Below are 16,388 nucleotides of genomic sequence, written 5' to 3'. Positions count from 1 at the left end.
TTCTGAAATGGTTGTAAGAATATTATTGAAGCGCGTAATGCATTAATAATTGATGAAGATGTGGTCTCTAACCTCGTTACTATAGTAAAGCTCAGAAGGAGCTCAGATTGGACACGAAAGACAGTCAGCAGTGCAAATAACCAACATTTTAAGTCCATCTTTCCACGCTTAAACAATGTCTTATTTTATTTAATTGATAAGGACTGTCTGTGCGTTTTATTTAGTTTTGCCCAAAACTCTATTACTACTAGTAGTAGTCATATTATGAGTTATAATAATAATAATAATAATAATAATAATAATAATAATAATAATATAAACCCTATCAAATTGTCACATTAAAAAATACACAGTGTTTTGTCGCCACCTAGTGGAACGTTTTAGGCAACTATATTCTTAACAAATTACAATTATAAGTAAAACATGCTCATGATAAAATTTCGATTTGCATTTCGTTGTTATACATGCTCATGATAAACACATACACACGACGACATTGTTCCATTCCTAAATATAAATTCCTGACATTTTCCATATGGGGGTTTGCAGCAAAAACATCAAAATGAAATGAATGTTAAAATGAAATAGACAATTCATAAATTACAGTAGTCAACACTGTGTGTAGAAATTTGAGAAAATGTAACCTCCTAAATCCTTTAATTTCCTCCATGCTGCAGAATAAGTCAGGTTACTTCTTCGATGTCACAAATGTTAAGGAATTTTACATTTTTCAAAATTATTTAAATTTACTCTTTAAAAAGGTGGCATGCAAAATGTTGCACACAGCTAAATACTATGTTGCTGGTAATTAAAATCAGCTGATTAAAAATAGTTAGCTACTAGAATAGACTGAATATCAATTCAACCGATTATGTCATAAATTTTGTCAATGTGATTTTGTTGAATACAGCCAAGAAAAGTTATTTGTGCAGACATTTTTGTCCCTATAAATCACACTGGGTTAATTATATGTTAGATAATAGCACCTAATATAGCCTACCTAAAAGGTCTCGAACAACAAAACGCATGTGTTTTCCCATTATTAATCAACTATTCCAGTCAAATTATATTTAAAAAAAAAAGTCTGGTCTATGATCGCCACGAGATGGCGCTCTGCTCCCATTAATTGGGACTAGAAGTAGGCCAACACTTCTTTTTGAGTGGAAAAACAATACAAAAGTCACCGTTAAAACGATATATTATATCTGGATTGATGCACAAAATGTTATATTTTTAACAAAAACACAGGGAGAGAAACCCTAACGAGAAAAATGCGAAGTCAGCAAAGAAAAGAGTATGACACACATTTCCCCCTCAAACTTTCTCTCCCTCTATTCACAGTAATATGTCCTCACATTTGCTTTCCAACACTAGTGGCGAGTGATTTTGCAACATAACGGGGTTTGTGTGTTCAGACAAAGGCAACATCTCTGAGCTGAGATTTTACTGTAGGGACTAAATAGGGAATCATGGCACCAACCGTTATACTTTTATCTTTGCTAACTTTTATAGTTGTTTTAGTTGGAGGAGTAACTACTTCACCTCCTCCTAAACAATCAGCTACAACTGCATCATATCATTTAAATTACACTCAGGCATCATCTGCAACTGGAAGCGTGAGAGCCCGTGTTAAACCCAGGACCACCAGCACTTATGGAAACATCTCACCTGCGAAGGTAAGCAGTTTGCCCAAGACGGTCAAACCCACTGAGGCGACCACCAGGGCTCTACAACCCACTGAGGGAAGCACCAAACCTCTGAAAGCCACGACATTCAAACCCACTCCAGCCACCGGAGCTCCCAAACAAACGAGTACCACGAAACTCTTAAAACCCACAGCAGTGAAGCCAACACTACCAGCCACAAAAACAACGACCACCCCAGTACGCTTCAACACAGAGGACCTGAATGAGAACATCGATAAAAACGTGGAACGGAGAGTTTGGAACACAAAAGAAAGTGAAGAACCACCGGTATTTGGTAAGTAAATGTGACACTCTCCTTTCCATTTTTGGAAATGGATATTCAGACACTGATAAAATTATATTTTTAAATAAAATATTATATAGCCTTCACTTTTATTTTATAATTATAATATTTATACAATTAATGCAATACAATAAAATGTGCGATTAGAATTGTTTCAGTATTCAAATACATAATTTAAAAAATGGATGGGGAGTTTAGAAGACAAGAGAAAGTGAAAAACCATCAGCTTCTGTAATGACGCTAATAATATAATATATAATTGCATTAATAATATAACATCTATCTATCTATCTATCTATCTATCTATTACATACATACATACATGTATCTATCCATACTTCCATCCAGATATATTTATACATAAATGCATCATCTGTCCATCCCCATCCATCCATCCTTTTTTTTTTTTTAAATAAATAAAAAAAAAACTATCATGAAATTATGAAATTATCAGTTCATAAATATGCAGGCCAGCGTTGTTACATAATTCCAGCCATATTCAAACACTGCACTAATAGTCCTCTTCCTGTTTCCAAAGCCAATTGGGTCACACATTCAGTGAACTAGCTCTTTCCACTTACCAAACAAACCACAGAGCTGAAAAGCAAGGTTTTCCATAGATTATATTAACTGCAGGAATTCTATGGACAAAATTTATGGGAAAACCGTGTTTCCATCAAGTATCTTGTTGTATCAGGTTAACTAAAATGAGGACATGTACAGAACATCTGCTAGGATTATAAAGTTTGTTTAAGTCTTTATTATGATGAGGACAGAGACAGCAAACCCATTCAAGAAACTGCCTTTTTAACAAAGCAGTCGTTGGAATGAAACTTCACAAGCAACAGTTCTTGTTCTTTTCAATTTCTCAGTTAATCTCAGAAATTGGGGTGTTTTAGCAGATTTATAGGGGGAGGTGGTTGTGTAACAAGCCCAATTACATCCAGACCTCTCCAAACACTTAAAGTCATGCCTAGTGGCATCTCACAGCCCTGCTGTCTGTCAACTTGAAGCATAAAACAGTTTAAAGGACAGCGAGACAATAGTCCAGATCAACGTAACTGGGTCATCTAAACATCAGCAGTGCCAGGAAATCTCCCCACTTTCAGACAAACTGGTGAAGAATGCTGACTCCACAAACCATCAGACTGACTCACCCACAAGAACCAGATGTGCTTGTTTCCCACTGAAAGTCTGATCACTTTAACTTTTACATGATGTCCAGATACAAAAGTTCATATGCAACAGGCTCAGTCAGCTACAATAATGCTAACCAGTAACAAACAAGACATTTCTGGAAATATTATCCAGGCTTTTTGCTCATTAAGAAGTTCACAAGGTTAACTGGGTGGGAGGTCAGTAGTAAAGTAAGTAAAGAGAATACTAAAATCTTTAAACTACTTATACTTGCATAAAAAGAGCATGAAGCCCCCACAGCAGCAGTTAATGCATGTGGATTTATGGAAAATATTTATATAAAATGTAAGCAGGATTTGGAGTATGAAAGATTATATCATGCATACTGTTACCGATTTTATCTGTGTGTTAAGACACGTATTTATAAAAAATACTATGATTCTGTATTGCTTTGAACATGCTATTGTTAACCAGACAGTTATTATGAACTAGTCAAATTGTTAATTGTTAGCATCATAAAGCTTGTATAGACTAAGGAAGGAAAGGGGTTTCAGTTAATTAGAGCAAAATAAAAACTGTTAAGGCATACTATATAAAAAATGAAGTACATAACAGTAAATACAGTAAATGTGCCCCTAAAGTGTAGTGAAAATACTGTAATTATAAGTTTTGAATGACCAAGCGAAGTGGGGAACTCAGAATTATGCATGATACACAAGTTGCCCAGATGTGATGCTGTAAAGGGTGTGAAACATGACAGAAACACTGATCTATATATAACACATATATAATCTATCAGTGAGCGGAAAGCAAGTCCATAGCGAAAGGTGTTAATCACTCAACTTTTACGGTATACATCTCATATAGTTGTGATATCATTAGTAAGGGACAGAAATGAATATTTTTTATTATTTTGAATTCAGATGTAGTCATTTAGGTTTATTGTTCAAAATATAATACAATATTTGTTTTGTTTAAGCTACTTCCATGTTATTTTTCCAACTTGAATGTCTGACATTCTTGTTGTTATATTAAACTCCCAACTCCAAAGGACAAGTTTCCCAGTTGTGCAGCCTTTACCAAACTGGGGTTTGTGGCTTTGCGAGGGAACTACAATAGGTTGCTATGCTGATGAAAAGCTAATAATTAAATTGTAAAAATATAGAATTAAAAGAAATAAAAACAAATCTTGAACATGTGAATGCGGTATTAAGTTATTGAAATATTCAGTTAAAATCTTAGGGGTTCTTCAAGTATTTTAAGTCAAATGGGTTCAGCTGACCCAGAAAATGTTTGGGTATTTCTGCAATAGTGAATAGGTATCAGTGTTTCCAGCATGGATCCTAAAGACTTTAAAAACAGATAGAAACACTGTAAAAGAGACACTACAAAACAGCCTGGTTTGAGAAGGGAGAACGTATTTGAAAAGCAGATGGGCTGAACTCCTCAAACAACCATTTCCTGTCTGTCCTGCAGCTGCACTGAATGTAAAATCATATGCACTGATTACTAAACAGTTTTTTGTTTTTTTAAAGAAAATCAAAATTCACTTGGCTCAAGAATCTAAAGAGCACACAATGTTTCTTTTCCTCTATTTCCCTCCTCCACTTTAAATCATCCCTTTGCTTTCTCAGAATGTCCTCCTTTGGGTCTGGAGTCTCTGAAAGTAAAAGACTCACAGATTCAGGCCTCTTCTTACAAGCGCATGGGCCTGGGGCCACACAGGGGCCGACTCAACATACAGGTTGGCCACACTACAGAATAAACCTTAAATATATACATGCTCACTAACATCCTAAAGTTTGGGGTCAGTAAGTCAGCATTTAAATAATAATAATAATAATTTTATTTAGCAATGTGCCAGGGAAACATTAATTGACCAAAAGTAACAGTAAATACATTTGTAATGTTAAGATTTCTATTTAAAATAAATGCTGTTCTTTTTAACCAAAAAAAAAAAAAACATGGTTTCAACAAAAATATTAAGCAGCACATTGTTTTTGACAATGATACTAAAAAGAATTGTTTCTGGAGCACCAAATCATCATATTAGCATGAAGACTGGAGTAATGATGCTGTAAATTCAGCTCTGCCATTACAAGAAAAAAGTACATTTTAAAATACTTTAAAATACAAAACAGTTACTTTAATTTGCAATAGTATTTAACAGGCTTGATAAGCAAAGAGACCTGAAAGGCTTCAATCTTACAGATCCCAAACTTTTGAATGAGAGTGTATGTGTCACCATAAATATAGCATCCATTATCTGAAAGCATATTTGCCAGTTTGTGGATTTCAGATTAACATGAACCACTGTTACATTGTTTGCTTGTTTGTTTTTTTGCAGTCTGGTGTGGAGGATGGTGATATCTATGACGGAGCTTGGTGTGCCGAGTATAAAGACCAGAACCAATGGTTACAGATAGATGCCAAGAAACTCACACGGTTCACAGCAGTGATACTACAGGGTCGTGGCTCTATATGGAGGTTCATATCATAATATATTTCTTTACCTTAATGCCATAATTAAAACACATAGTAAATTCCAACAGTAACTATTCTTTTATTCTGCAGCTTAGACTACGTAGAAACCTTTAAGGTTCAAGTTAGCAATGACACCATTAAATGGAAGCCATGCATGAATGCAACAGAAGAGGCGGTATGTTGGTCTTTTTGTTATCAAGTGTAAAAAGAAATTATTGATTTTTTTTTTTACTTTCCACACTATCTATCTGTAAAATGTTTGAAATAATAATGATTTTTTAAAATGTTTTTGAAAGAAATCTCTTATGTGCACCAAGGCTTTATTTATATGACGAAAAATACAGTAAAACAGTAATAGTGTGAAATATTCCAACTAATTCATATTTAACTGTTTTCTATTTTAATATGTTTTAAGATGTAAATTAATCATGAAATGCAAAGCTGAATTGTCAACAGTTTTAATCCAGTCTTCAGTGTCACATTCTTTAGAAATCATTTACATATTTGTCTTTTAAAAAACATTTTATTTATTTTTAAATAACATTTATATTACAAACTTTTTACGGTTAGTGTAAAAAGTATTTAAAAAGTTGATCATTTTTTTACATAAACATTTATAGTTCATCTAAATAAATTTTCAACTTTTCAATAAAAAAAGTTTGTACTTAAAAATGTTCTGAGACTTACAGTATTTTCATACAGTGAAAAATTTTTAACTAAATCTAAATTATGTTCAAGTAATTTTTATTCAAGTCAAAAATATTAATATCACTGAATCAAACTAAATACAGTATTTTAGACCAACAAAATTAATTTTTATAAGTGAAATTTTGTAGAAATAGGTTTTTAAGGTAACAGTTGCAGGTTGCCACTTTTTTACAGTGCAGAAAACAACTCTCTTTTGTAAAAAAAAAAAAAAAAAACACCAACATTTGCAAACAACAGTATTCCTCATTATATGACCCTATTAGGCATTTTCTTTTTCTTTTTTGAACTCTTTTTTTATTAGAACATGCTATAAAAGTTATAAATCAGAGATAGACAATAGGGGTGCCAACATCTGAAAAAATTACAAAGATAGAGAAAAAGAAGTAGGTGTTTTTCACAGTTTCAAGATTTTTAAAATAAGAACATATATAAAAGGAAGGAAATCCATATGCTTTGTGTACATGTACATATAGTTGCATACATAATCCACTCCACTATGTATAATCAGTTAGCAATCGCTATGTATTATTCTTAACTCCATCTTGCCTTAAAAATATTAATTTGAAGTCTAAGGGAATAAGTAATTTTTTTTTCTATTTCGTAAATTTATCTAATTTTCCGTATCCACTGTTCATATGTGGGTGGGTCAGATTTAAGCCATTTAGATGCGATACATTTTAGGGCTCCAGAAAGTAATATTTGAAGTAGATAACTCAATCTCCTTTCCCTCATGCCCTCAGGTATCACTTCTAGAATAACCACAGTTGGATCAAAACGAATATCAATATAAAATATGTCTCCAAATACTTATATAGATATCTTCACAGAATTGTTGTATCTTTGGGCAGGACCAAAAGATATGATTTTGGTTTCCCAATAGGTCACCACACTGCTCATGTCTTTGTCTGACATACCCATTACAAGTCTGCTAGATGATCTGAATCAGGTGTGTTCGCATCTGCTACAATTTATGGAGTGGGGAAGTATCTTGTAATAACTTTCCATTTAAATTCTCTCCATGTGTAATTTTGAGGCTGAATTACAGTTTTCCTTTCATTTAACCGAGATATTCTAAAATAAGCCCTGTTTTCCAGACAGTAGGTTGTGCCATTCACTGCTGCTGGTGTATATTAGCCTCAGTATCTTTGTGACATCATTATATCCATTCAGTGTTTCCAGCTGGCACAGGGTGGTTTGTGCTTACAGAGGTTGGAGGCAGGCGCTGGCAGTAGTTGGCAGGGTTAAGAGGCTCTTTTGAAAAGAATAGCCTGCCCACTGTGCTGTGCCAGCCTCTCGTGTGCCCTCCTTGAGCATAGAATGAGGTGCAGTGCCAGCTGCCACTGGCAAGTCTCATTTGGATCGTATCAATAAGATCACTCACCAGAAGTGATCTTGTATGCTAACAGGTGTTTGAGGGGAACAAGGACAGCGAAACGCCAGTCTTGGCCATTTTGCCTGAGCCAGCGGTGGCACAATACATACGCATTAACCCTCAGACCTGGTTTAAGAATGGGACCATCTGTCTGAGAGCTGAAATTATGGGCTGTGAGCTGCCAGGTATGGCAAACACAAACCTTTCATTCATCTCACATGTCACTTTCTTTGACATATCATGCAGATCCCATGACTAAGGAAAACAATGCATTGTTGAAATTGATCAAATTGTTAAGTACAAAAGTAACAATATACAACTGTGAATTAAATGTAGGCACAGTAATATTCGTGGATTGTACATTGTGTTTTAAGATCCAAACAATATCTACCCATGGCAAGCTGAGGAAGGCACCAAGGACAAACTGGACTTCAGACATCAAAAACAAAAAGATAAGAAAAATGAGAAAGGTGGAGCCTTTTCTTACCTTGTCTAAATTTTTAAACCCACTGACATATTGCAGATTATTAACCCAAATAAATATTAAAAAATACCTACATAAATAAACAAAAAAATTCCTACATATGTATACTGGAGTATATTGTTTTGCTTATTAAAGATAAATAATGATTGTGAATCATAAAAAACAATTGCTACTTAAAGCCAGCAGCCCTACATGCTAATACAGTGCACTAGATTGATTGAGATGGTCTATCAGTCAGGCCGCATCTAATAACCAGTCCTTGTGGTCATTTGGGTCAGTCTAGTATAACCACTGTATATACACATAGAAAAATAAATGCAAGGAATGTTTTAGTATATTCTCCAGTCCTTGATCCTTGATCTCTTTAATACATGACATGATCCGAAGAAAAATATGAGCTGTCATACTGTTCAAATGTTTGGGGACGGTACGATTTTTTTATGTTTTTTTTAAAAAGAAGTTTCTTAAGCTCACCAAAGTTGCATTAATTGAATCATTAATCATATTGGGAGAAATGATTACAATTTAAAGTAAGTGTTTTTTTTTTTTTTTTTAATTTATTTTGAAATGTAAATTATCATTCTGATATGCTGTTCAAGAAACATTTCTTGTATTTTTTTTTTTTTGTTGAGGAAACCATGTTTGATGTAATGTGATGGTCCTTAGAGTACATTATGTAAGAAAAAGCTGTAAAAAAAAAAAAATTGTCTTTCAGCTCATGAAGTCTGTGAACGAGATGTGTCCTGATATCACCCGCATTTACAGCATTGGAAAAAGCTACATGGGCCTTAAACTGTATGTGATGGAAATCTCAGACAATCCAGGCAAACATGAGCTGGGTGAGTTTGAGTCCCAACACAAGTCGATCTACCACTAACTGTATTCTGTGTAATCATGCTTAAACCTGGCTTATATAAATGAATTCAAACATTTACAGTAAATCAGAGAAATGTAAAGTTTTTGCCTGCTTTAAAAAATATCTTATGTAAATAATACATATTTTATGTGATAAAAGCATAATTTTAGCCCATTAAGTGTTTTTTTAGCTTGCTTTGAACGTGTTTGAATTATTAGCTGAGCCTTACTGATATATAAACACTTAGTAAACCTGTTTTGTGAGTAAATTTAAGGCCATTGACTGATTTTTAAGCTATAGATAACCAGGCAGAAAATCTGTGGAACTATGGTAAAATGTGTATAACTAAACAAACATATAAGGACCAAGTGTATGTAGAATTTTGAAAATAACTGGAGTTCAAATTCTGTGGCATTTCTGTGGCGTTTTCTGGCACAAATTCTATGTGAGTGCAGTTATCAGTTTTTATGCTGAAACGAGAGCAGTTGAAGCGTAGCCCAAAAACCCTTTGCTCCTCTCTCTCACTCACTTTCATTCACTCTGCTCTGCCCTGTCCATTTACACTGGGCAACTCTAGTGTTTACATTGGCCTGTGGGTTAGAGATTGGTTTCTTGGAGAGAGGTGGCCAGCTCTGGCAGTGGTTTTCTCATCTCCTGCCAGCACTCAAAATGCAGGCTGAAGCCAAAGATGCAATCGCAGAATGCCATGGCGGCAGACCTCAGAAAGTGTCTAGATAATGAAAGTGGAAGAAATAACCTCACCCATTGTGTTAGAATATCATAGAGCGTTTCACAAGTGGATCAAAGAATGTGGCAACTCTGTTTAGGAAGAAATTTGACCCAATTAATGTGAAAAAAATACCAGGCACTGTGGAGAAATGCCAGCCTACAATACTCCACAAGTTATGGTCTCTCTGGGAAAAAATTGCCTTTATTTTGGCTGTGTTTATGAAATGAGAACAGTATGAAAGTGCATTTATGTGCTCTAGTGTTACAAACCACATGCATCATGTCTGAGGCCAAATAACAACCCAAACATCATTATTGGCTTAACTACTTTTTCTTAACACATTAACAGTCCTTTCATATTCAGTTTTTACTTCCAGAACACTGGTTTTAAAAATTTCTTGCCTGCCCAATGGGTATATCATCATTTTTGGTTGTACACTTCATGCAAATCAGATCCTTCTCTCTTAAAAATAAATGCTGTATTGACATCTATTAACCTTTAACATCCACAGAAACTTTTTACAGCACAAAAGGTTCTTTATAGTGGAAACATGATATTAAGAACATTAAATAGTCTTCACACTAAGAAAAAAAAGTGGTTCTTTTAAGAACTGTTTACTTAAAGATTCTTTGGGGAACCAAAAATGGTTAATTGCAGCAAAAAACATCTTTTGGACCCTTAATTTTCCAGGGGTTTTCCAGACACATGCATTTCCTGTCTGCATTTTAAATCAATGGCATATAAATGATGTGGTCTGCATGTGGGGGTCAAAGTTCAGTTAGTTACTCCTCTGGAAATTCCTCCTCTGTGGCGGGGTGGATGATGTTTTCTCAGCAAGGCTAACGAGAGCCAGACTGAGACTGAATGGGTCAACTGTTAGCATAATAGTGAGAGAGGGGAGGTGCAATTTAACCTTGCAGAGGACCTGAACCTAATGACGCCTAGTTTCACTGTCAAAAGAGACTCAACTTGGCTGACAAAGAGGCAGCAAGCTGCGAGCTGAATCAATATTTATAGAAAGAAATCAGCCAGGCTTGGTCAGATATGCATAGATGCAGCTCAATTTCCTGTTTTTGCTTAAAAATTCAGAGCCAATATTAAATGTACCTGTTTTTAGGGGGAATAAATCATTGTGTTCTAGATGTAATGATATTGTAATGGAAAAAGGCCATAACCACCTCAATCCATATTAATTATTTTATATAATGTAAGAATGGCTTTTCTGAGACAGAAACTGTTGACCACATTAATTTTAATGTTTTATAAAAATAATAATTTTTAACGTTTTCCAACATATATTAATGTTATGTAGAACATGATGACTTTTTGAGACAAAAACTGAGTACAGATTAATGTTTGTTTTATCAAGTTACTAATTTATTAATATTCTCCAACAGGGCTGCATGATTATGACTAAAATCATAATTGTCGATTATTCCCTTGAAATTGTAATTGCGATTGTTAATTATGATTATCACAATTTACATTGAATGATGTTTATACCATTGTTTGATGCAACTGCATGCCACATTTTTATATGAAAATAAGCTGAAAAGACTCTAACTGAAAAACTTTTCCATAGTATTAAAAGGATACTCCACCCCAACATGAAAATTTTGTCATTAATCACTTACCCCCAAACCCGTAAAAGCTTTCTTCGTCTTCGGAACACAATTTAAAATATTTTGGATGAAAACCGAGAGGCTTGTGACTGTCCCATAGACTGCCAAGTAAAATACACTGTCAAGGTCCAGAAAAGTATGAAAAGCATCGTCAGAATAGCCCATCTGCCATGAGTGATTCAACCGTAATGTTATGAAGTGACGAGAATACTTTTTGTACATGAAGAAAACAAAAATAAAAAAATAACGACATTCAAAAATTTGTCTCCTCTGTGTCTCTCCACATCACTGTAGCGCCATTTTGGAGAATATGAGCTGAACGCAGGCAGCTTACGCTCTTCTGTGTCAGCCGCATAAATACACATAGAAAACGTATCCTTGTGGTGCAGCTGACACAGACGAGCGTAAGCTGCCTGCGTCCAGGTCATATTCTCCAAAATGGAGCTACGGTGATGTGGAGAGAAAATATCTTTAATTGTGTTCTGAAGACGAACAAAGCTTTTACAGGTTTGGAACGACATGGGGGTAAGTAATTTATGACAAAATTTCATTTTTGGGGTGGAGTAACGTTATCCCTTTAAGCCTCAAATGTCAACTATACATTGGATTGGCTTCTTCTTTAAATTATATAAAAAAAAAAATATGAATGGTATTATAATGTTATACTAAAACTAAAATTAAAACAATGGAAAAACCCTTAAGATAACATGCAGAGAGAAAAGAAAATGCATTTTAAGCATGCATAACATAAATGGACTTTGAATGATTAATTGCCGCTTTGAACGATTACGTAATTGTGGCATCCATAACTGTAATTGCGATTAGAAATTCGATTAATTGCTCCGGCCCTATTCTCCAAAAATAAATCTTCTACAACATTTAAAAGCACCCGCCCCCCATTTCCAATTTTACCCTAAAACGAAATGCATGATACAAATTTAAGTGTTCTAAACAAACATAAAATCAGGATTCCAGTCATAGTAATGACTTTAAAAAGTTGTTTTAATTTTACACAATGGTAGCCATGTTGAATGAATACAGCTCACTTCATCACAGTATTCCAGCTCAAAATATATTAATCAATAGTAGGAAAAATGGTCACAAGAAATGTATTTCTACAATATGACCAGAACCTGTAATAGTAGTCCAAGACATGTAAAAGCTTGTCATTCTTCTAACATTTAAGACACTCTTCATTGTGCCTATTTTATTGTTCCCACCAGAGAAGAGCAACAATTAAAAAATGTTGGCCACACACATTATGCCTGACAAATTAAAATAAAAAAATTTAACTTCAAAACAAAACATTTAATAGGCAAGCAGAAATTTCTGTACTAGAGAAAGGGTGCCAGATTTCAGACCCCTCTGTTAGCACACTCTATATGGGAGGTGGAGAGGAATCTGTGCAAAGCATGGAGTTACTTTTCAAAACAAAGCCCTACATCTGTACATCTATGTACCATAACACTCCTAATAGCTGCACACACCTAATCTATTTTCTTTGAAAGAGCATGACAATATAAAGACATTTTGGCTCCCCCTGCAGGTGAACCTGAGTTTCGCTATGTGGCTGGTATGCATGGGAACGAAGTGCTTGGGAGGGAACTACTGCTCAACTTAATGGAGTATATATGCCAAGAGTACAAACGTGGAAATCAGCGCATAGTTCACCTAGTTGAAGAGACACGCATCCATCTACTGCCCTCAATGAACCCTGATGGCTATGAAATGGCTTACAAGAAGGTAGAGCGGGGAAAGGAATGGATATTCTGCTGTTTCCAAAATTATTCTCCATCAACACACTACTGTTCAAAGGTTTAGGGTCAGTAAGAGTTTTTAAATGTTTCTGATAGAAGTCTCTTATGCTCACCACCAATGCTGCATTTATTTGATCTTTAAAAAATCTTACTGACCCCAAAGTTTGAACAGGAAAATCATATCACCGTCAGTTCATTCACTGCATACTAAATAACCTTAAGAAATAATCTTTGTGTGTTTTATATTTTTATCTCAAGCACAAACAAGCTCATTGAGTCAGTGACTTCATAATGGCTGTGTTTTGTGCTTTGTTTTACAGGGTTCAGAGCTGGCCGGGTGGTCACTGGGTCGCTTTAGTTATGAGGGCATTGACATGAATCACAACTTTGCAGATCTGAACACAATAATGTGGGATGCCATCGAGCTTGAAACAGACAAATCTAAACTAATCAATCACTACTTTCCCATTCCAGAGCACTACACTTCAGAAGAGGCTATGGTAAAGTAGGCCTGTAATGACCACATATCAGGTCACACTGATTAAAACAAGCACCCCTTCCATCCTTAAATGATTTCCGATGATCATTCTCCTATCCATACATATAATCTTGCCATAAGATTTTAAATGAATCATATTATTTTGGTCTTACATTCAGTGGCTTCAGAAACGAGAGCCGTCATCAGTTGGATGCAAACTATACCATTTGTTCTCAGCGCTAACCTCCATGGAGGAGAGCTAGTGGTCACATACCCATTTGACATGACCAAAGACTGGGCTCCCAAAGAGCACACTCCTACCCCTGATGAAAGCTTCTTCCGCTGGCTGGCCACAGTTTATGCAAGCACCAACCATGTGATGTCCGACCCAGACCGAAGGCCCTGTCACAATGAGGACTTCCTCCGTTACAATAACATTATCAATGGAGCAAACTGGCATACGGTGCCAGGCAGTGAGTGCTGCTGTTTTTGAGACCACAAAGGAACTCAATCTTTGCTGATAATATATATATATATATATATATATATATATATATATATATATATATATATATATATATATATATATATAAAATAGGCAAAAAAGAGGCCTGACTTAAAGGTTTTCTGTGTTATTAAAAAATTACGCATATATATATGTGTGTGTATATATATATATATATATATATATATATATATATATATAGATGTATGTATATGTGTGTGTGTATATATATATATATATATATATATATATATATATCATATCAATCATATACAGGCTGAGTTATTGCATTATGTATGTAATGCTATACTGTAGTATCTACTCTAGCTACCTGAATTCCCTCATTTTTACTCACCAGGAAAATATATTAACATCATTCTGTTACCTCTTCAATTTTTTGGACCTTTACCATTACACTCAGGGTTCAAAATGTAGGCCTTTAACCAATATATACTACTAAAAGTTTAGAGTCAGTAAGGTTTCTTACAGTAATTAATACTTCTTTCAGCAAAAATGCATTAAAATGCATCAAAAGTGACAGCAAAGACATTTATAACATTACAAAATATTTTGTTTTTAAATAAATGCAGTTTCACACCTTTTTTCAACATTAATAAAAATAAGAAATGTTTATCGAGGGCTAAATCTATATATTAGAATGATTTCTGAAGGATTTTGTGTCACTGCATTTCACAGGAATAAACTGCAATTTAAAATTTATTAAAAAAGAAGACAGTTACTTTAAATTGTAATAATATCTCACAGTATTTCACTGTATTTTTATCAACTGAATACAGCATAGAGACCTCTTTCAGAAAACATTTAAAAATCTTACTGACCCCAAACTTTTGAATGGTAGTGTGTGAGAATATTAACCCTGATTCCATCACTCTACCTGTGTCTTCATCTGTAGGTATGAATGACTTTAGTTACCTGCACACCAACTGTTTTGAGGTGACGGTGGAGCTGTCCTGTGATAAGTTCCCTCATGCCAGTGAGCTGCCCATAGAATGGGAAAGCAATAAAGAATCTCTCCTTGTCTACATGGAGCAGGTACAACATATTACATACAAAATACCAGCAACCACGTCTAAACACCTGAATGAGTCAGAAAAAGCTATGCAAACACTGATTTGTCCATATGACAGGTGCACAGAGGGATCAAAGGAGTGGTTAAGGACAGAGACACTGAAGCCGGCATCGCTGATGCCATCATCAAAGTAGATGACATTGACCACCACATAAGATCAGGTAACACTATTCAAAATGATTAAAACAATCATCCAAATATTTTTACGCAGCTACAAAATTACTTTAATGTAAATACACAACATTCAAACGTGTAAAACTAAAAATGTTATCCTATCCTATTTCAGCTTTTGATGGGGACTTCTGGCGCCTGTTGAACCCAGGTGACTATGATGTCACAGTGACCGCAGAGGGATATTTCCCAGCTACACAAAGTTGCAGGGTTGAGTACGAGCATTACCCCACTATATGCGACTTCCACCTGACCAAGACACCAAAACAGCGTCTGAGAGAGATCCTGGCCAAGGGAGGCAAGATTCCCAAAGACCTACAGCTCCGACTGCGGCAGCTGCGCATACGGAAACTGCGTGCCAGCACTAAGCTTATTAATCGACGCAGGGCATCACAGCAGCGCAGGGCTAGAGGGGCCCACAACTAGACTGACCTTTAACCTTCTACCTGTTTTGCCGGCCAAGTACAGGATTAAACTATCAGTGTCACAGGCAAATGCAATTTAGAGGGCCTGTAAATTATGTTTAGAGAAGATACATTATGCAGTGTAAATTTCACCCAAAAATGTTTCAGAATGTTACTTTTATACTAAACACTGTTATTGATAAAATGGGCAATTAAAATAACACCATTGTTGGAAAGTTTGATTTTCAATCTTATCTGTGCACTGAAAAGAGCAAATACAACATCTCCGTCTGGAACTGATGTTTTGTCAAATGGTTTTATTAATTGTTTATATTTTGTCTGCTATATTTTAAACGGTTTAACCTTGAAAAGAGCAGATATCAGATTAAATATATACTGGAGGGTTATTTATAATGCTAGCAATTCCCTAAAATTAAGTTTGATTAACTACTGTATGATTTAGCACATGGATGTTTTTTTTTTTTTTAAGGAAACTGTTGTAACAAAAACTAGCAGCACATGTATCAAGATAAACAGTACAGAGATCACTATATCTCAATATGACAAGCACTCGTATTATCCAAATGCGAGTAGTTACAGA

The 16,388-nt window shown here is 34.9% G+C and overlaps 1 protein-coding gene across 1 annotated transcript; it reads left to right on the top strand.

Moving 5' to 3' along the window:
- Positions 1-1,169: 1,169 nt before the first annotated feature.
- LOC109046460 (probable carboxypeptidase X1) lies at positions 1,170-16,087 on the top strand. The gene is made up of 13 exons (XM_042769953.1): positions 1,170-1,980; positions 4,761-4,870; positions 5,474-5,613; positions 5,701-5,785; positions 7,725-7,875; positions 8,065-8,151; positions 8,888-9,013; positions 12,929-13,125; positions 13,460-13,639; positions 13,796-14,090; positions 15,036-15,175; positions 15,271-15,373; positions 15,499-16,087. The coding sequence occupies exons 1-13, from the start codon at positions 1,470-1,472 to the stop codon at positions 15,807-15,809; spliced, it is 2,436 nt and encodes an 811-aa protein (XP_042625887.1). The 5' UTR covers positions 1,170-1,469; the 3' UTR covers positions 15,810-16,087.
- Positions 16,088-16,388: the final 301 nt, after the last annotated feature.

Source organism: Cyprinus carpio, chromosome A14 (assembly GCF_018340385.1).
Source record: "Cyprinus carpio isolate SPL01 chromosome A14, ASM1834038v1, whole genome shotgun sequence".
NCBI lineage: Eukaryota > Metazoa > Chordata > Actinopteri > Cypriniformes > Cyprinidae > Cyprinus > Cyprinus carpio.
This window is presented reverse-complemented; position numbering and strand designations above follow the sequence as displayed.